The 22,741-nt window shown below is 43.6% G+C and overlaps 1 protein-coding gene across 1 annotated transcript in view; it reads left to right on the top strand.

The window, feature by feature from the left end:
• The window catches only part of pde3b (phosphodiesterase 3B), a 90,213-nt gene extending 67,473 nt beyond the window's left edge, over window positions 1-22,740 (top strand). The window contains exons 2-16 of the mRNA XM_036980935.1: window positions 2,164-2,214; window positions 5,088-5,336; window positions 5,658-5,806; window positions 7,048-7,151; window positions 7,275-7,488; window positions 7,634-7,731; window positions 7,943-8,100; window positions 9,191-9,319; window positions 10,477-10,588; window positions 11,464-11,577; window positions 15,768-15,967; window positions 17,089-17,292; window positions 17,516-17,677; window positions 19,235-19,481; window positions 19,656-22,740. Coding sequence (XP_036836830.1) covers window positions 2,164-2,214; window positions 5,088-5,336; window positions 5,658-5,806; window positions 7,048-7,151; window positions 7,275-7,488; window positions 7,634-7,731; window positions 7,943-8,100; window positions 9,191-9,319; window positions 10,477-10,588; window positions 11,464-11,577; window positions 15,768-15,967; window positions 17,089-17,292; window positions 17,516-17,677; window positions 19,235-19,481; window positions 19,656-19,864 — 2,400 coding nt within the window. The 3' untranslated portion in view covers window positions 19,865-22,740. The remainder of the gene's footprint in view (window positions 1-2,163; window positions 2,215-5,087; window positions 5,337-5,657; window positions 5,807-7,047; window positions 7,152-7,274; window positions 7,489-7,633; window positions 7,732-7,942; window positions 8,101-9,190; window positions 9,320-10,476; window positions 10,589-11,463; window positions 11,578-15,767; window positions 15,968-17,088; window positions 17,293-17,515; window positions 17,678-19,234; window positions 19,482-19,655) is intronic.
• The last annotated feature ends 1 nt before the right edge of the window (window position 22,741 follows it).

The following is a 22,741-nucleotide window of genomic DNA, read 5'->3' as shown; positions in this document are numbered from 1 at the left end:
AGTTGCCATGGCAGTGCTTATTTGCTGTACTAAATGTTTGGCTGCGTTGTACAGATTCTGATGACAAACACGGAGCATCCCGGTCTGATCAATGAAACTGCCTCTGATTGGAGAGGAAGGAACGAGGCATCTCATAGAAGCGCAGCACAGATACATTTGTCATCCAATGTAACCTATTTAATGGCCTCGTATTCTTTGTGTCTGGTGTCTTTTGATGCAGATAAAATATGTTTTGGGATGACATTCCCCTGACATAAATGCTTTGGTTTCTGTGTTCATTCAGAGGATCTCTGGTTGCAATTCTTGGTCACTGATACTCAATTATTATTTAGAACAACACTGGTATCACTCACACTCCCAGGGTTCATCACTCCTCACTACACCTGCTCTCACACTCTGTAGAAGTCTACTACTGAACACAACCTAGACTAAGGGTCTTGTGCAATCACAAAGATATCCTTTTTTACTCCATTAGTTAACGCTAAGAAGCAAATGAGGATTACATGTTGGATTAATGTGATTCATGTCAACGTTTACAATTATGTGAAACAAAGAGACCTGGATAATAAATGCTTTCTTACATTGCAGAAAGGAGGTTGTTTTTATATCCCTGCACTATGTTCCAGTGCATTGGGAACCAGTGAACAAACACTTAAGCATCAAATATGCAACATTGATTTACAGTGTAATTATATGATATGCCAATGTTCTAATGCTCTCTCAGACAGTTGAGCTTAGTGCATACTGGTCTACTTCAATCTTACATAATGACTGCTTGGGATTGGGCTTTGTGTCTATTTAGATGTGAATTGCTGTGTGTTTTTGTGTTTAAGTCTGAGAGGTGGTCTGTGACTAAAGACTAGAGAGAGTAAAGGCCTTGAAGTGTGTCCATCCATCCACGTGCCTCTAGCACACACCCTTGTGGCCAGTAGAAAGACTACATGCTCTCTGAGTCTTGAGGGAATGAATGTTTGCTCTCTGGGTTTAACCTGGCGACTAACCTGTGTTCCTTTCTCCCTCAGAGGACATGTATAGTGATCACCCAGTATGATGGCAAACTGCTCCCAAGACACATTTACTTCAGGACAGACGGTTCTGCTCTGTCTAGACTATATATCATCCACAGATACTGTTGGGTGTTTGTTGCTATTATTTTATTCTTCCCAGAAGTGGTAGTTTGACAATTTAAACAAATGTAAATGCAATATCCTATTTAAAATGTTTTATTGGCGTGAAAATACTGTCCAAGATGCAGGCAAACTAGTGAATTAAATAATATCAACAAATGTCAAAAATTGTATTGTTAGCGTTCGTTTCTAGAGGTTGTACTGTAGATCTATCTAAACCAATTCACATATATTCAACATCTACTGTAGATCTAGTTGTTGCAGTGTGTAGTAAGTAAACCTATGACCCAGTATGTGACAACGGAAGTTTAACACTCGTGGCATAGTAGCAGTTTGTCTGTGTGAGACTGAGCTCTGTTTGGTGACTTTTCTCTGACAGATCATGTGGAAATGCTGGTCATTGAAGTAATGGGGGCGAGATAAGATCTGAGAGTACCATTGTTGACGTTTCATTGTGGTCAGCTGGTTGCGGTGGTTTGCTTTTTGTGTTTTTCCTTTCTACAAATGGCATAAGTTAGACACAATAGCTCTCTCTGTGTGTGTCGGCCTAAATAACACTCTACAGCAGTTGAAAGTCCACCGTTTGGTCATTTGTAAGCTGTATGTAAGCTGTTTGACCTGATTCTATCATACCCTCATGTGTTTACTTTAGGTTAACTACTAGAGGTGAATAAAGTAACAACACTATCTCGTTGACCTCTTTAATATGCTATAACAGTTACACTATGTCTAATGCTGTAAAATAGACTGTTTCTCATTGACCTCTTTAATATGCTACAACAGTTACACTATGTCTGTATATAGCCTCACTACTGTATATAGCCCTGCTGTTATTTCACTATCTTTTTACAGTTGTTTTTATTTTTTTTCTTACCTATTGTTCACCTAAGTAAGTAAGCTTTTCACTGTAAGGTCTACACCTGTTCTGACAAATACACTTTGATTTGATGAATACCTGCATGAATATATATATATATCTGTAACACACAAGGCCTAGCAAGGCCTCCTGACTGATGTGTGTGTTTCTCTTGTTCAGATGATCCTATGGGACTGGGACCTGAAGCAGTGGTACAAGCCCCAGTATCAGGTTAGTGTTCTCTTTCTCTCTCGCTCCCCCATCTCTCTCTCTCTCTCTTTCTCTCTCTCTTTCGCTCTACTTTCTCTCGCTCTTTCTCCCCCCCCCCTCTCTCTCTCTCTCTCTCTCTCTCTGAATATACTCATCTGGATACTGGCTACAGTATATCATATACTCATCTGGATACTGGTACAGTATATCATATACTCACCTGGATACTGGTACTGTATATCATATACTCATCTGGATACTGGTACAGTATATCATATACTCATCTGGATACTGGTACTGTATATCATATACTCATCTGGATACTGGTACAGTATATCATATACTCATCTGGATACTGGTACAGTATATCATATACTCGTCTGGATACTGGTACAGTATATCATATACTCATCTGGATACTGGCTACAGTATATCATATACTCATCTGGATACTGGTACAGTATATCATATACTCATCTGGATACTGGTACAGTATATCATATACTCATCTGGATACTGGTACAGTATATCATATACTCACTCATCTGGATACTGGTACAGTATATCATATACTCATCTGGATACTGGTACAGTATATCATATACTCATCTGGATACTGGTACAGTATATCATATACTCATCTGGATACTGGCTACAGTATATCATATACTCATCTGGATACTGGTACAGTATATCATATACTCATCTGGATACTGGCTACAGTATATCATATACTCGTCTGGATACTGGTACAGTATATCATATACTCACTCATCTGGATACTGGTACAGTATATCATATACTCATCTCTATACTGGCTACAGCATATCACTGTTAGAGCACTTGTGCAGTCTATCATTCACATTAGGGTTGGGTATCATTTCCAATTTTACATTCAAGCCATCCATGGAATGAATTGTAATAACATGAATACAACTATAGATCATCAACCCTCATAGTGTAACAAGTGTCCTCACAAGTGAATTAGATTTCCCAGAGAGGGCATTGAATTGACAAAATATAAGTAAAAGTGGATACTGAATAAAAATGTTATTAGTGTAGCTCACTGTAATTTAGTCATATTTCAAAGAATTGAGGCTGGAATTAATAAGTAGAGGGGGGATTTTTTTTTAACTAACTCCAACCTTTTAGGAAATCAGATGTATCTCGATACAATTTGGACAGCCTCCATATAAACTTTCCAATCTAGTATTCTGGCCTTGTGTTCCAATTTATTGTCAAATCGCTGACACACGTTTTATGCTAGGTCTACTTCATGCATCGTAAAATGGAAGCATCTGTGTTTTTTGTAAGCTTGTGTGTGCGTGTGTGTGTGTAGATGTTTGGACTGTGTGTGTAGGCCTGCCTATGTGTGTGTGTATTTTGTGCCTTGTATGTGTTGTCATCCTGTTGGGGTCCACAGTGTTTTGAAGACACGCTGTACAGGTAGATCAACAGGAAGCAGTGCTCCTCTGACTGACGTGTGCCCCACTCATCACTCACCACTCATTGTGGCCACAGAGCCAGCCTTCAAAGGGCAGCCTAGTTCTCCAAACCCTCTAGTATTTTATATGGTGTCTATCAGCACAGCAACAGTCAGTAGTATGGACAGGGTGAAGAGGGGTAGGGGTGCAGGCAGGATCTCCGTCAGTGTCATGACATACACACAGCCTCCTAGCTGTCGTCACTGGGCGCTGCACTTTTACTCCACACACAGGCACCATGCCCAGCCAGCACCATGCGCAGCCAGCACCATGCCCTGCCGCACCATGCCCAGCCAGCATCATGCCCTGCCAGCACCATGCCCTGCCAGCATCATGCCCTGCCAGCACCATGCCCAGCCAGCACCATGCCCTGCCAGCACCATGCCCAGCCAGCATCATGGCCTGCCAGCACCATGCCCTGCCAGCACCATGCCCAGCCAGCACCACTCCCCTTTATTACTGACATCACTGGTCCAAACAGCCTTTCAATTACCCAGCATCAATGCCATGAGCTCAGCAGCGAGCCTGTCTGCCCTTCACACTACCCTCCACTGCTGTAAGAGGAGTGACAAGTACAGTCCCATCACAATGAGGCCAGCAGTGTCCTGTTACAGCTATCTGACAGTCTATCTGCGTATGTGTGATACCTGTAGATGTCCTGGGCCCAGATTCACTAAACACTTTTTACGCAAAAACTTAAGAAGCTTCTTAACAAGAAGAAAATAAGTTCATATGTGCAGATCCTCAAAAATGTCTTAAGAATTAATGATTTTCTCATGAACTTCTCAGATGTCTTCTTACAAACTTCTTAACTATCTTGAGATGTTTGTCGTTAGGCAACCCAGCCAGCTAGCTGTCTATCTAGCAATGGCAATCATGTTAGCATATTTCTAATTGGGATTACTGGTCTAAAATGTTCTTGGCTTAAAAACAATTAACACTGAAACTTTCAGATGAAGTTTGTGAGTCAATTGAACATGTTCAATAGCTTTCATTAGCATATTCTTTCACTGCCATGTGTTTAAGACAATGGTTTAGCTATCTGGGAATTCCAAGAAGAAATTAAATTACTTTATTTTCAAGCATCTCATTTATACTTAATTTTTTTGCTTAAGGAGAAACATAAGAAGTAACATAAAAACAAGAACCTTTTGGAGGAATTGCACCTTCGCTTAACTTTCTTCATAAGTCCATAGTTAAGGAAAAAATGGCAATTAAGAAGGAATTTCTTCTTCAGAAGCTTTTCTGTTTGGTCATTTAAATCCAATCTGGGTTCATTAGAAACCGTGTAAAGGAATGAGGAAAGGACACCAGTCTCTCTTCTCTAGTACAGTATCTACTGTATGTTTGTGCTCTGCTGAATGAGGCATCTCTCTGACATGTGTCCCCTTGTCTCCTCCATGTCACCAGGGAGCGGTAAGTGGTAACGGAGTGGACCTGTCGGTCATCAACGAGGCCAGGAACATGGTGTCTGACCTGCTGATGGACTCGTCCCTGTCGCCACACACCGTCTCGTCCCTGCGCAGCGTCAGCAGCCTCATGGGGACCTTCTCTGGCTCCTGTCGGCCCAGGGTCAACCCCTTCACCCCCTTCCCAGGTTTCTACCCCTGTACCGAGGTGGAGGACCCTGCAGAGAGGGGCGACAGGAAGCCCCTGAAGGTGGGCCCTCCAGCAACCTTCTGAATGTGATACTAGCAGGTCATAACTAACACACAGAAAGAAGCCTGCTGAGACTAGCAGGCCAACACATTATCCACTAACACATTATCCACCAATACATGGTATCTTATCCTCATAATGAATGTTCCTCTTCTATGTGTTCACCAGTGTTACGTAGATTTAGTTTAGTTGTTTTAGTTGTACACCTGCTCTCCTCTATGTAACCTGGTGGTGAGCTGAATATAGATCTGCCTTTGACTGTGTTATAGCATCATTGACCGTAATGTAATAATGTCTCCCTCCTCCCCTCCACACACCTAGGGTCTTAGCAGCAGGAACAGCCTACCAACCCCCCAACTCCGCCGCGGCTCCACCTCCTCCCCTCTCCCCCCTCTGGAGTCGGCCTCCTCCCGCTGGGAACGCAACAACGGCAAGAGACCGGGACCCCACCCTGACCTCAATATGACCAGGTACGACCACACACACCTTGACCTCAATATGACCAGGTACGACCACACACACCTTGACCTCAATATGACCAGGTACGACCACACACATACACCCTGATCGAAATATGACCAGGTACGACCACACATACCTTGACCTCAATATGACCAGGTATGGCCACACACACACACACACACCCTGATCTTAATATAACCAGGTACGACCACACACAGGTGGGACTTCAGAGTTCAGACACCAGGTTAAAGGTTAAAGACATGCCCCGGTAATTTGGCGACTAATAAGTATTTTATAAACCTCATGTTTTCGGCTGGATGTGTCAATGTGTAGTTCATACATGCATAATCTATGAGCAGAATAACTGTCTTACCTCAATTAGCCATGAAATCCTTAGTTTCAAAGCAACTTTCTTCTGGAAGCTGTGCGGCGCCATTTTCCCTACATTTACCCCTATGTGGGCTAGTCCCCTAGCAATTAGAGTTTTAGCAAATGAGCTTCAGCCCCTCACCATTTGAGTGACAGCTAGCAAGACACTCACACAGTAGAGAGAGAAAGGGAGTAATGACGTGGTGCACATATCAGCACATTTGCGAGGTAGTACGGAGTTTTTCAGGGACCACTTTTTGCTCGCGGGCACTACTTTCAGAACTACTGGCTAAAAGGTATATAAAAGTACTGGAGAATATCTTTCAAGGTCAAGTCATTTTCAACATGGCACACTCCCCATCTTTACCCTGATATGAACAAGCAGGCCCTCCCTCAGCAACACATTCTTTACCATCTTTACCAACTCCCTGAAGATGTGGTTCCCCTTTATATCCACTGGGGGGCAGTAGTGGTCAAGCTCTGTAAACTGATATGCCTAACAGATAATGACCATAACATTCCTTCATTCTGTTTGTTCCAACACTGTTTAGATGAGTCGCTTGATCTTTAATGGATCTTTGTCTTCTTCAAGGATACAGTTTCAACATTGATTTTCATTGTCTTACTTTGAGCACCAAATGAGTCATATAATTAGTGTTACTGTATGCTATGTAACATTTCTCTAAGTTCTTCATTATACATAAGAGCGGGTGTAAAAAAGTTGAACTTTATAATGGTGTAGATTGAATATGAAAGCATTTTAACTGATGTTGTCTCATTAGTTCTAGCAGTAAGTGGCGTGTTTGTGTGTGTGTGTGTGTGTGTGTGTGTGTGTGTGTGTGTGTGTGTGTGTGTGTGTGTGTGTGTGTGTGTGTTCCAGCACGGGTTCTCTGTCCAATGGGCCCAATGCTAACCTGCTGACCATCCCTAAGCAGAGGTCCTCCTCTGTGACCCTGACCTACCATGCCGGGCCCAGGAGAGCAGGTGAGACCATGAGGAATTACTGTACACACAGGTCTGATTCACTGTGTGGAAGTGGAATATGTTTTTAAGTTGTTTGACTATCTCTCTCTCTCTCATTTCTCTTCTATCTCTCTCGCTCTACAGGTGCGTCCCCCAGTCTGAGTCCTGTCAGCTCCCCCAGCCACAGTCCTCAAGGGGGAGGTCTCTCCTCCCAGGTTACGCGCCCCCCGGTGGAGTTCCCCGACACAGCTGACTTCCTCACCAAGCCCAGCGTCAACCTGCACAAGCCCCTGGGCTACATCCTCAGCTCCGCTGACTTCCAGGGGCCTTACCGCAGCCCCGCGGCAATGTGCACAAGGTAGGGCAATTTACTACCCCCTTCCCCTACCCCCTCCATTATCTCCTGGTGTTGTAGAGCCAGTTCAGCTGTAGAGTAGAGTTGCATTTCACCATGTGTGTTGATGATAAGTGCGGCTGTGTTTGTCCCTCTGCTCACCCTGTAGCTGTGGTCGTCAGATGCTGAAGAACATGCCCAGTATGGAGGCGGGGGAGGGACACCTGCCATTCACTGGTCATGCTGAGGCCCAGCGCAGACGCTCAGGTATGACACCTGCTGGAATGTAGCCTCACTCTGTACAGACATATGCTGCACAGTGTTTTGGGGCACACACCCATGGCTTAGCTTACTGTTTCCACTCTCAAATGACTGAAAACCATTTGGACATGCTGTACCAGAGAGTCAATTCATTAGAATAATACTTCCCACCGAAATGTGAAACCTCACTGTGATTTGCAATGTGTCTCCTCTAAAGCAGGTGAGGGGTCAGAGTTCATGGGGGAGGCACTGATCAGGGAGGAGAGTGTGGAGGCCGAGTCGATGGGGGACAGGAATCCAGACGCAAGGAGCCGGGGCCAGACAGACGAGGAGGAGCAGAGCGCCACCACAGAACAGCAGACTCAGGAAACAGAGGTACGTAGTGCTACAGTATGCTAAGGGTGCATTCCCACACAAGCTAATGGAGGAGTATGAGCTATGTACCATTGTGAGAGTGTTTTGGTAGTGCGTTGTTTAGCACAACCTCATGCAACCCCTCTGCTACTCCAACGCACCTTCCCTATTGAAATACATTGTGTTGGCTCTGTCATTTTACTCTGTGTTGCCCTCCCTGTGTGAATGCACCCTACTGCTAGGCTAACATCGCCGTGCTGCAGACTTAAGAAACCAAAGTAGGCTACATAGCAGTAACTTTGAAGGGATATGTCTCAGTCAATGCTAACACCTTACAGCGTTCGTTAGCCTTCCTGTATGTAGCATTGCTGCCACTAAACTATCCCAACCAGGAGACTCCCTCTGAGTGAGATAACACACTCAGGCCAACACATGTAACAGTGTAGCTAGCTATAGGATGTGTCCTCTAGTTAGTTCTGGGAACACGGTAAAGGATTTCCTCAGACACTCATTGGGTGCATGTCTTTCAGTCTGTTGTGATGTATCTAACAGCCGTGTAAAACCAGTGTGATGGGGGGTAGTGTTGATCTGGCTCTGTCCTGGAATGCCCCCGCCGTTTACTTGGGCTGTGTTCTCACTTTCTTTATTGGACAAACCAAGCCTTGTTAAATCAAGCCAGCTGTTAAGACAACTGTGTAGGGTTCATCTGAGGATTCTGTGGGGTAATTCAAAGCGAATTATTCAAAAGCAACGCATACATAGTCAGTCTGGAGCCTGCTTCCATCCCCTTAACAGAGGAATGAGATTCATAAGATTTCCGATGTGTTTTGAATAGTCTTGTTGTCTACGGGCCTGTGTGTGTATGTGTTAATGTGTGTGTGTTTTAATGTGTGTTTGTGTGTGTTAATGGCTGTGTATGTATGTGTGTGTTAATGGATGTGTGTGTTTTAATGTGTGTGTGTGTGTGTGTGTGTGTGTGTGTGTGTGTGTGTGCGTGCGCGTGCGTGTCTGCCTGCCTGCATGCATGCATGTGTGTGTTTATCTAAACGTGTGTGTGTGTGTGTGTGTTTGTTTAAAATGTGTCTGTGCTGTTGTCCTCTCCTGCCTGTAGGGTGAGTTCAGACTAGACCCCCTGCTGGAGAACCACGATGACCTCATGGAGAAGATCAACAGCTGGAACTTCCAGATCTTTGACCTGATGGACAGAACAGGAGGGAAGACAGGAAGAATACTCAGCTACGTCAGTACAACCACATACCAACCATATAGCAACCATCTAGCAACCATCTATCTGTCATACGCCATGATCTGTTACATCAGGTATTCCCAAACTGGGGCAATGCCGTCGGGGGTACGCCAAATAAAAATATGATTCAAATGTTATTTTCTATTTTCCTTTTGAATTGTATTTTTTTAATTTTATAATCTTCACATTTTCAAACAGTCCATTTCTATTTTCCAACGGGGCTATACATTTGGGTGAGGTTTTTCTCTTGCCTGAGTAGCCTCGTTTCACTGCCAAAAATAAAATTAAACCATCTAGTGTTCAGCCAAATAACAACACAATGTCAAATACAGGTAGCCTAGTCAAATAATTAACATCCAATCACATTAACCGTTACTCTCTCACGGGAATTCCACTAACGGTCCTTATGTAGCCAAACGTAGCTGCTGCTCATATTGGTATCTGTACTGATGGCGCAAAAGATGGCGCAAAAGCCGTGACAGGGAGACATGGTGCAGTTGCTCCCGACGCTACTTGGGTACACTGCAGCATCCACCGAGAGGCTCTTTGCTGCCAAGGGAATGCCTGACAGCTTGAAAGACGAGCCAGGTTGTGACAAACTCTCACTCATTCTTATGATTAATAAATGTATCATATAGTGTGTGTGGCAGGCTTACAATGATTGCAAAAAACAACATTTGAGAGTGCACGGACCCTGGTGCTAGAGGGGGTACGCAGCTGAGGTTGAATGTTTGAAGGGGTACGGGACTATAAGAAGTTTGGGAACCACTGTGTTACATCAATTAATATTTGAATAAGCAACACCTGAGTTGTATTCCAAATGGCACACTATTCCCTATATAGTGCACCAGAACCCATAGGGCTAAGAGTAGTTTTGTGAAGCAGCCGTTGAATGTATTTATTTGGAGAAACTCACTTGAATGATTGGTTTAAATGTTGAGAACGGTATGATCCCCATTACTGATATTTGCCTGAATGATATCCCGAATGCTCATGGTGTTCTTGGGGATTTCTCTATGTGCTGTTTTGAGTACACTGTTCTCCCAGTGTCTCACTGTCTGTGTCTGAGGGGAATGACTTGGTTAATGTCAAAAAAATGTATTTGGGTTTTAAATTGACCTAGGTGTTTTATTTGTTGTCTTTCTCCCCAGGTGACCTACACTCTGTTCCAGGACACTTGTCTGTTTGAGATGTTTAAGATCCCTGTGAGGGAGTTCATGTCCTATTTCTGTGCTCTGGAGAACGGCTATAGGGATATTCCCTGTGAGTATAGTGCTGCCTATGCTTTCTTCAGTCCAGGCACAAAGCCCATATTAACATTTGGTGTATTGTCTACTCAGATGTAGAAATGATCAGACCTGGGTGAAAAACATGAAGGTATGGGCCTCCCGAGTGGCGCAGCGGTCCACTTCATTGCAGTACTTGAGGCGTCACAACAGACCCGGGTTCGATCCCAGGCTGTGTCACAACCGGCCGCGACCGAGAGTCCCATAAGGCGGCGCGCAATTGGCCCAGCGGCTTCCGGGTTATTGGAGGGTTTGGCTGGGGGGGCTTTACTTGGCTCATCACGCTCTAGCAACTCCTTGTGGCGGGCCGGGCACCTGCAGGATGACTTCGGTCGTCAGTTGAACTCTGTTTCCTCTGACACATTGGTGCGGCTGGCTTCTGGGTTAAGTGGGCAGGTGTTAAGGAGCGTGGTTTGGCGGGTCATGTTTCGGAGGACGCATGGCTCGACCTTCGCCTCTCCCGAGCCCGTTGGGGAGTTGCAGTGATGAGACAAGATCGTAATTGGATATGAAAAAATTGGGGAGAAAAAAGGGGAGGTAAAAAATATATAAAAAATAAGAATTTGAAAAAGTATTTGAATGGTGTTTAATTTAGCTTAATTATGCCAGTTTAGACTATTCCAGGCAGCTAAATCAATCCCACTTCAAGTATTATTTGAAATGATATACCCAGGTTGTCATGAAGTAGAAATGAATCCCCATAATAGGTCTACAGTTCACTACATACAGCAGGACACCATACAGACATGCACCATCATATGTAATAGTAGCTTCTACCTCATGTACATGATGTGGTGAAGTATTACTGTGACTGATGTGTGATGTCCAGTGTGAATCTCTGCCTGTACTCAGATCATAACCGGGTCCATGCCACTGACGTGCTCCATGCTGTCTGGTACCTGACTACCCGGCCTGTCCCAGGATTCCAGCAGATCCACAATGAGCATGTGACAGGAAGTGACACAGGTAGCACTATTTCTGTTCTCTTTATTTCATTTTGTATGACTCTGGACTTCCCCAAGCCCTCATTTATTACCATAATATACCACAATATGCCACATATTTATTAGCATAATTAGTGTGCTTGCTGAAGGCAAGACCACTCTAGATTTCATACATGCTTCCTATTATTAGTGTGCTTGCTGAAGGCAAGACCACTCTAGATTTCATACATACTTCCTATTATTAGTGTGCTTGCTGAAGGCAAGACCACTCTAGATTCCATACATACTTCCTATTATTAGTGTGCTTGCTGAAGGCAAGACCACTCTAGATTCCATACATACTTCCTATTATTAGTGTGCTTGCTGAAGGCAAGACCACTCTAGATTCCATACATACTTCCTATTATTAGTGTGCTTGCTGAAGGCAAGACCACTCTAGATTCCATACATACTCCCTATTATTAGTGTGCTTGCTGAAGGCAAGACCACTCTAGATTTCATACATACTTCCTATTATTAGTGTGCTTGCTGAAGGCAAGACCACTCTAGATTCCATACATACTTCCTATTATTAGTGTGCTTGCTGAATGCAAGACCACTCTAGATTTCATACATACTGCCTATTATTAGTGTGCTTGCTGAAGGCAAGACCACTCTAGATTTCATACATACTTCCTATTATTAGTGTGCTTGCTGAAGGCAAGACCACTCTAGATTCCATACATACTTCCTATTATTAGTGTGCTTGCTGAAGGCAAGACCACTCTAGATTCCATACATACTTCCTATTATTAGTGTGCTTGCTGAAGGCAAGACCACTCTAGATTTCATACATACTTCCTATTATTAGTGTGCTTGCTGAAGGCAAGACCACTCTAGATTCCATACATACTTCCTATTATTAGTGTGCTTGCTGAAGGCAAGACCACTCTAGATTTCATACATACTGCCTATTATTAGTGTGCTTGCTGAAGGCAAGACCACTCTAGATTCCATACATACTTCCTATTATTAGTGTGCTTGCTGAAGGCAAGACCACTCTAGATTCCATACATACTTCCTATTATTAGTGTGCTTGCTGAAGGCAAGACCACTCTAGATTCCATACATACTTCCTATTATTAGTGTGCTCGCTGAAGGCAAGACCACTCTAGATTTCATACATACTGCCTATTATTAGTGTGCTTGCTGAAGGCAAGACCACTCTAGATTTCATACATACTTCCTATTATTAGTGTGCTTGCTGAAGGCAAGACCACTCTAGATTCCATACATACTCTTATTATTGGATTTCTTCCGCACGCTCTAGAGCTTAAACGATTTAAGCTTTTTAACACGAAACGAACTGCCCCAACTTAGATTTCTTGACAAAATATTTGTTATATCATTTATAATTTTTAAACTACAACAATATTTAAAATAATCTCCAAATGCATTTCAATAGCAAACATTTGAGACCTATCTCCTCTTAAGCTATCAATGATAAACCATGCCTTAGATTTTATACAGATTTTTGTTTAGTTTTTTTGAATTGTACCCCTTTTTCTCCAAAATGTTGTGGTATCCAATTGTTAGTAGCTACTATCTTGTCTCATCGCTACAACTCCCGTACGGGCTCGGGGGAGACGAAGGTTGAAAGACATGCCTCCTCCGATGCACAACCCAACCAAGCCGCACTGCTTCTTAACACAGCGCGCATCCAACCCAGAAGCCAGCCGCACCAATGTGTCAGAGGAATCACCGCGCACCTGGCAACCTTGGTTAGCGCGAACTGCGCCCGGCCCGCCACAGTGCGCGATGAGACAAGGATATCCCTACCGGCCAAGCCCTCCCTAACCCAGTCGACGCTAGGCCAATTGTGCGTCGCCCCACGGACCTCCCGGTCGGGGCCGGTTACGACGGAGCCTGGGCACGAACCCATGGTCTCTGGTGGCACAGCAGTACAGCGCCCTTAACCACTGCACAAATGAATCTACAAGACCAACTTTAAAATGTTCAGACTTCTTTTAAAACCTTTATAAACTAGAAACCATTTAAATTAGCATAGATTTACAAAACATGGATTAATTGCCAACCATAGTAACACAGTGGTAGACATTTGAAATGCTACTGCTTTATAACCATTTCAACTACAAACATTACAACAACTTAAACATTTTCCAAGCAAACTATTTAAATTAGCGACATTAGTATAAAATTAGTACAACAGCTGGTGGGAGGAGCTATAGGAGGAAGGGCTCATTGTAACAGCTGGAATGGAATGGTATCAAACACATCACATATATGGAAACCACATGGTTTTTATTTACTTTTATTTAACTAGGCAAGTCAGTTAAGAACACATTATTTTTTTCAATGACAGCCTAGGAACAGTGGGTTAACTGGTCTAGGAACAGTGGGTTAACTGCCTTGTTCAGGGGCAGATTTTTTACCTTGTCAACTCGGGGATTAGATCTTGCAACCTTTCGGTTACTAGTCCAACGCTCTAACCACTAGGCTACCTGCCGCCCCATGTTTGACTCCGTTCCATGAATTTCATTACAATTTCATTACAAGCCATTACAATGAGCCCATTCTCCTATAGCTCCTCCTACCGTCCTCCTATAGCCCCTCCTCCTCCAGCTTGTCCCAATCAATCCTTCTATCCATCTATCCTTATTCAATTGAATTAATTAACATGGGGTTTGAATGAGAACCATAGAAATACACTGTTAACAAAATTAAGTTACAAGACCAACTTTAAAACATTCAGGCTATCCTAACTTAATATTTTCTAACACACCTTCATAAACAATAAACAATTTGAATGTATAAAAATTAGCATACCACTTAATGAATTCAATTTCAACCATGATAATACAGTGTTATTCATTTCAAATGCTACTGTTCCTTTTGGAGACTTATATCTCCCTCACTAACTTTAAGCATCAGCTGTCAGAGCAGTTTACCGATCACTATACCTGTACACAGCCCATCTGTAAATGGCACACTCAACTACCTCATCCCCATATTGTTTTTTGTTTTTTTCTCTCTTTTGCACCCAAGTATCTCTACTTGCACATAATCATCTTCACATCTATCACTCCAGTGTTAATGCTAAATTGTAATTATTTTGCCACTATGGCCTATTTATTGTCTTACCTCCCTAACCTTACTACATTTGCACACTCTGACTGTACATTTGTTTATCCCATGTGTAACTCTGTGTTGTTTTTGTCGCACTGCTTTGCTTTATCTTGGCCAGGTCACAGTTGTAAATGAGAACTTGTTCTCAACTGGCCTACCTGGTTAAATAAAGGTGAAATAAAAAAAGATAAAAAAATATTACAGCTACATACATTAAAACAACTTCAAAACTTTTAAAACTATAACAATTCAAATTAGCATAGATTGGCATTTAATAACCCACCAACAATAATAACTGTTCAAGCTAGAGACACCAAACCAACTTTCACCAACTTTCATGTTCAGGGTAGGCTATTCAATCAATCAATCCTTCAATTCTCCCATCTAGCTACTTTTTCTACTTTAACCAGTCAGTACCATTAGTATTGTATTCACTATAACTACTCTAACTTATTTCACAACCATAAATACTTTAAGACATGCTAGCAAGCACACATTTTCTTTAGGAAATTGACTTTTCTAGTTCTATGATAGCCCCTTGATGTACCAGTGTAGGCATTCCTGTAGTGTTTGGCCTTTTCTCGGCAGACACCAGATGGTTTAGTTTAAAATGCCAGGATCCCCAGTCCCGTCCCTGCTAATTATATTTTATGTACTGCATCTTTGATCCATCGGAAATGATTTAAGGCTCGCTTGCTGACTGATCCTTCAGTAGCTGCCAGAGGAGCAGCTGCCTTCTGATAAAGAGAGGGGGAGGGAAGGGTGGAGAAACAGAGAGGGGGGAGATGGGGTGGTGAGCAAGCCTCTGTCGTGATAGAGATCTGTCTGTGCTGAGCTCAGCGTGTTTAGGGCTTATTTTGGCCCTTTTAATCTTTCAAATGGAGTGCAGTAGTCTGAGTCACTGGGCCACCAGCTTAACCTGCCTGTAGAAATCCTACTCTACATACTTTGTTCTTAACGTGACACTAGTTCGCTGTTTTCACTTTATAACACAGTCAAGTCTTCTCCAGTAAACTCCAGTTATGATGTAGTTCCAGTGTGAGGTCCCAGTATGTCATTGCTGAAAGCTGCTGCTCTTCTCTCTAGATTCAGACAGTGGGATCTCGCCAGGCCGGGTATCATACGCCTCCTCCAAGAGCTCGTCCATCTCTGACGACAACTACGGCTGCCTGGCGTGGAACATCCCTGCTCTGGAACTCATGGCACTATATGTAGCAGCTGCCATGCATGACTATGACCACCCCGGTCGCACAAACGCCTTCCTCGTAGCCACTAACGCAGCTCAGGTAAGTGTTATTATCCCAAAAGCCACTGCTCTACCTTCTCAACTAGCAAACCCACACCTGTTCAACAGTAAAACCTGTATCAGGAAGAGAAAGTTCAACCTGTCCCGTCACTTCAGTAAGTGTTCCCATTTGTGTTCCCACACGCTGTTAAGTCCTAGGAAAGGGGAAGTGTTGTGCTTGTGTCACAGACAGCATTAATTTGGTCCCTGTGACTCATTGATGAGATCTTTATTGGCCTAAAACCTTCTACATAGACAGGTTCTAATCAGCCTTGGATCTCATGGTAAAAGCAATGAAGTGAGGGACTGGTATAATATTACACTTAGTTCACATGTCAGGGTAAAGTTCCCACAATTCCTAGAATTCAGCCAATTCCTTTTCTTGCTACAACATTACAGCAAAGGTTGACAAACAAACTATACCACTGTATAAAAAGTGTTTTGCACTATCATGACCTATTATAGCACTGTGCATACTGTCTAGGTTGTGTTTTCCAACCCTGGTCCTCCAGTACTCCCAACAGTACACATGTTTATTGTAACCCTGGACAAGCACACCTGATTTAACTTGTTAACTAATCATCAAGCCCTCAATGAGTTGAATGAGGTGTGTTTGTCCAGGTCTACAATGAAACTGTGTAATGTTGGGGGTACTGGAGGACCAGGGTTGGGAAACACTGGGCTATGTGATATGTGAAGCAACAGTTCTGGGTAGGCTATGTGATACTGTATAACAGGATGGCATGGCATGGCATTGCATTACATTGCTAACTTGACATGTGAGCCATGCCTTCCTCGTAGCCACTAACGCAGCTCAACCCTGGCATATTGATTAACAGTATGTTGGCAGTCAGTCAATCACCCACCTGTCCACCAACATGTCTAGACCATCTGCATTATTTAGTCTGAAGCACACTGACCCAATTTCCTTTCCCCTGCTCACCCCTCCCTCTTTTACCATTCCCTTCTTCAACCACCTCTCCTATTTTACCCTCTCCTTTCTTCTTCTTGTCCTCTGACCCACCCGCATCCCTCTCCACTCGACCTACCCTTCCTCCTACTCACTCTCTTCTTCCCTCATCCACTTCTCCTCTACCTCCGTCTCCTCCCTCTGTTCTCCAGGCGGTGTTGTATAATGACCGTTCGGTCCTGGAGAACCACCACGCTGCTTCGGCCTGGAGCCTCTACCTGTCCCAGCCAGAGTTCAACTTCCTGGCCAACCTGGACCACGTGGAGTTCAAACGTTTTCGCTTCCTGGTCATCGAGGCCATCCTCGCCACAGACTTGAAGAAGCACTTTGACTTCCTCGCCGAGTTCAATTCAAAGGTTTGAGATGATGATGACAAACCTCACATTTTCAGAAAATCTGTTTCCATTCTGTTGATACTTTGTTTTTCCTGTCATTTCGATACTGGCAAAGGCAATAACAACACGCCTTATCTTTATGGCTAGTAGAGTTGATACTTAAAGGAACATGCTGGATCTCTGTTAGAAATGGGGAGCCTGGCAGTTATAATCACTGTGTGAATGTTTGTGTTGCTATAAATAGGTGAATGATGTGAACAGTCCAGGAATCGACTGGACTAATGAGAATGACCGGCTGCTGGTGTGCCAAGTCTGCATTAAGCTGGCAGACATCAACGGGCCGGCCAAAGGACGCGATCTGCACCTCAAGTGGACAGAAGGCATTGTCAATGAGTTTTATGAGCAGGTATGGAACCCCTCCACTCAGCATGGCACACATGTCAGGTTAGCAATGTAATGCAATGCCATGCCTTCCTGTTATACATTATCACATACCCTACTACCCTACTACTCCTACTATCACATACCCTACTACCTACTACTACTGATGCTTCACATATCACATAGACTACCCGGAACTGTTGCTTCACATATCACATAGCCTACCCGGAACTGTTGCTTCACATATCACATAGCCTACCCGGAACTGTTGCTTCACATATCACATAGCCTACCCGCAACTGATGCTTCACATATCACATAGCCTACCCGGAACTGTTGCTTCACATATCACATATCCTACCCAGAACTGTTGCTTCACATATCACATAGCCTACCCGGAACTGATGCTTCACATATCACATAACCTACCCGGAACTGTTGCTTCACATATCACATAGCCTACCCGGAACTGTTGCTTCACATATCCTACCCGGAACTGTTGCTTCACATATCACATATCCTACTACCCGGAACTGTTGCTTCACATATCACATATCCTACCCAGAACTGTTGCTTCACATATCACATAGCCTACCCGGAACTGATGCTTCACATATCACATAGCCTACCCGGAACTGTTGCTTCACATATCACATAGCCTACCCGGAACTGTTGCTTCACATATCACATATCCTACCCGGAACTCTTGCTTCACATATCACATATCCTACCCGGAACTGTTGCTTCACATATCACATAGCCTACCCGGAACTGTTGCTTCACATATCACATATCCTACTACCCGGAACTGATGCTTCACATATCACATAGCCTACCCAGAACTGTTGCTTCACATATCACATATCCTACTACCCGGAACTGTTGCTTCACATATCACATAGCCTACCCGGAACTGTTGCTTCACATATCACATAGCCTACCCAGAACTGTTGCTTCACATATCACATAGCCTACCCGGAACTGTTGCTTCACATATCACATATCCTACCCGGAACTCTTGCTTCACATATCACATATCCTACCCGGAACTGTTGCTTCACATATCACATAGCCTACCCGGAACTGTTGCTTCACATATCACATATCCTACTACCCGGAACTGTTGCTTCACATATCACATAGCCTACCCGGAACTGTTGCTTCACATATCACATATCCTACCCGGAACTCTTGCTTCACATATCACATAGCCCAGTGTTTCCCAACCCTGGTCCTCCAGTACCCCCAACATTACACAGTTTCATTGTAGACCTGGACAAACACACCTCATTCAACTCATTGAGGGCTTGATGATTAGTTAACAAGTTAAATCAGGTGTGCTTGTCCAGGGTTACAATAACAATGTGTACTGTTGGGGGTACTGGAGGACCAGGGTTGGAAAACACTGACATAGCCTACCGAGAACTGTTGCTTCCTTTTCTGCTGTCTGTTACTGCTAGAATCAACACAATGTCACATTTATCCCTTTACGAAGTGAAGTGAAATTAGATTAATGAATAAAACAATCTTAATTGACAAATTAGTGAAAATGTTTGTCTGCCTGTCTGTCGATCATCTACAGGGGGATGAGGAAGCCACTTTGGGATTACCCATCAGCCCTTTCATGGATCGCTCCTCTCCCCAGCTGGCCAAGCTGCAGGAGTCCTTCATCACACACATCGTGGGGCCGCTCTGCAACTCGTACGACGCCGCTGGCCTGCTCCCTGGCTACTGGATCGACGAGGAGCGCTCTGAGGATGAGGATGAGGAAGAGCAGGTGGAGGACACAGAGACTGACGAAGACGAGCTGGAGGAGGAGCTCGAACCAAGTAAGACGTAATTTTCTACCCTTCTGAATTGATATATGATCATGAGTTGATACATTTATAATTTTAACATTGAGCATTTAACATTTCCATCAAGAGCAGGAGTTTTTTTTTCTTGCTAGTACGACTAAAAAGCTTTGGGATGTTAAATCCTTTTTTGTGTGTGGTCCCATGCAGAAAGGAGAAACGGCCGGCGTCGGCTGTTCTGCAACATCATGCAGCACCTGACAGAGAACCACAAGGTGTGGAAGAAGACCATCGAGGAGGAGGAGAAGAGCAAGGAGAAGCAGCAGGCCGACAGCCTGCCTCTCAGCCTGTCCCCTTCGCCCTCCGACGACCAGATCCAGGTCATTCAGGAGGAGGAGGAAGGAGAGGAGCGCCAGTAGCATGATGAAGAAGAGGAAGAGGAGGGACAGAGCCAGGATGCTCGGGAAGGGCGGAACAGTGAAGGCGAAAGTCCTTCAACTCCTCCCTCTTACACGCTCACACACACACACACACAAATATTTATACACAACACATACGTGCACACACGTACTATAGACATATACACAAACACATACACACACAGGATGACCCTGCTGGATCTCCACACGTTGAAATTGTCACTGTGCCGACGCGCTAATGCAGTCATGTTGTTTTGAAAAAAGGCCTTACTACTGTGAGGGGATTCTTGCTGCAATGGTGGGAACCCCACTCCTATGCACTTTCACCCCATGGAGAGTAGACCAAGAACAAACACCAGAGCTGAAGACACTGGTGTGGAGAGGAAGAGAGGAAAAGGGTCTGGATGTGCCCTCCATGGTGATCTGGCTGTAATGCTGCCTTGAACGCAGAGCACTTAACTCTCCCTTAGGTACTAAAACCAATCCTATGATTTCAAATAAAGGAAAATAAAAAACACCTTGACGTGGTTGACATCCGTTACCAAAGCGAACAGTTCAAACGTGGAAAGACAAGAGACTGAGACTGTTTCAGGCTCACTGTCAGGAATATTCTAGATTTATATATCAAATGTGCCTGTCTGAACCTTTACTGAGTCCCCTGGTCCAGACCCTAGGTTGGTCTGTGCAGTCCTCTCCCCTTGCTGGAGACACCAAACACTGTATCACTGACTCAGTCACAGAGACGTTGTGGAGATGTTGACTGAAAATGAGCATTATACCTGCATCGTTTTTGATGCCTTTTATTCATGTGTACCACCTGCCTTTTATGTTTCCTTCTTTTTATTGGTTTAATTTAGTTGGTGTGAGCGTGTGTATGTGTGTGTGTTTTCTTCAGGAACGCTTGGTCGCCAGTCATTGAAATGTTGTCGGAGATGAGATGTTCTCTGTTGTTCCAATGGAGTGCTGTTCCAATGGAGTGCTGTTCCAATGGAGTGTTGTTCCAATGGAGTGCTGTTCCAATGGAGTGCTGTTCCAATGGAGTGCTGTTCCAATGGAGTGTTGTTCCAATGGAGTGCTGTTCCAATGGAGTGCTGTTCCAATGGAGTGCTGTTCCAATGGAGTGTTGTTCCAATGGAGTGTTGTTCCAATGGAGTGCTGTTCCAATGGAGTGCTGTTCCAATGGAGTGCTGTTCCAATGGAGTGCTGTTCCAATGGAGTGCTGTTCCAATGGAGTGCTGTTCCAATGGAGTGCTGTTCCAATGGAGTGCTGTTCCAATGAAGGGATGTTTTTTTCTTTTGATTTATATCTATTTTTTCCACGGTTACTCAGGATTCTCGTGAAGTTGAATAATTATTTTGCAAGAATTTAAGTAATTGACTTTAAAACAAAATCTCGGTGATTGAAATAGTTTTTAAGCTTTGTATGAACAACTTGAAAAACAAACACATTCAAGCAATTGAACTGCTCCTCTGTGATAGAGCAAAGTATGTCCTGTGTTTCTGTCAAACTCCGCTGCCCCGCAGGCAGTGCCGTTGGCTTGATCTTCTAAAGACCTCACTGTAGAATTGGGATCCTTGATTGTCAGTTGACTGTAAAAGACCTGTTTGCAGCAAGGCAACATTTTGTACAGTAAAATCCCATGATTATTCATGTACCAGTATAGGTAAAGGTGTTTTTGAGTGCATTGCTGTTGGCATTGTTTTTACACATACTCTGTCTAGCTAACCTCTTCATGTAATTTCAGTCATTCTACAGACACTGATGTTTTGACAAAAACTATATATCTTTGCCAAACCCACAACCAGGCCAGGACTTAAGTAATCCAGGGTTTCACCTTTGTTTTGGTTTTATAGTGTCTTATTCTCTGTACCATAAGACGGTTTAATACTAATAGTTCTATATTTCTCTCTGTAAAAACTCTAGGCATTCCACTAGAAAAAGAGTTTAATGAAAGAGATGGCAGACCTGCAAGCCGAACTCACTTATCACCCTATCAAGTCATTTTGTCTGGAGAAGGAAGTTCTCAAGTAGGCAGTGTAATTCAAGCTAGTATATTTAAAGACAAAAAATATATATATAAATGTCCACATTTTACTACCAAACAAGTGTTTAGCTCTGCACAAAAAAATAATATCTGCATATAAATATAGTGTATAAATATATTATATTTTTTAATTAATCAACAGAATGCATCTGTTTTCTACACACAGCTGACATATTGTACAGTGAGACCCTGTAATTCTCATCCTGTTTCCAGAGTTTTTATCTGATACTACAGATGTTGAACTGTGGGGTTTGGTGTTTTTCTTTTGGGTTCAGCATCTCCCTGCTCCTTATCATAACCACTTTCTCTCTCAACTCTTGTGTTGTCTACTCAGTCCACCCAACCAGTGCCAAACTGTCCCTGCTCACTGCCCAACCTCTGGGCCCTCATACACTGGGCTTGCTATGGTTGGACCCAGAGGTCTCTCTGAGCTCCATGTCCGACAGCAGGCTCAAAGTGATGCTGGTGAAGCCCAGCCCAGGTGTTGTTGTATGAGAGCTCACGACTCCTAACCGTGGCCCTTCAGTCCGTTCGGGTTGAGCGACACTGCATCTCTTAAGTTCTGATGGTGAATTGTGATGCCTCTACCACCTCCCCCCACATTTTATGGCTCATTATGTTGTAAAAGTTTGTTTGTTGGCTTGTCACTGTGCAGTCTCACGAACCACAGTGTCCTCTACTGTTCTTGTCATAAAAGTCTCTATGAATGGCTGTTACCCTTATGTAGCATTGAGATATGTATGTCTGTTGTAACTGTTCAACCATATCAAAATTGTGGGGGAAATTATTTTTGTTATTTATAGCTGTCATAAAACACCATCCCTAAAATAAC

This window comes from Oncorhynchus mykiss, chromosome 6 (genome assembly GCF_013265735.2).
Source record: "Oncorhynchus mykiss isolate Arlee chromosome 6, USDA_OmykA_1.1, whole genome shotgun sequence".
NCBI classification, from domain to species: Eukaryota; Metazoa; Chordata; class Actinopteri; order Salmoniformes; family Salmonidae; genus Oncorhynchus; species Oncorhynchus mykiss.
The sequence above is the reverse complement of the archived record's forward strand: the minus strand, read 5'-3'. Positions and strand labels throughout refer to the sequence as shown.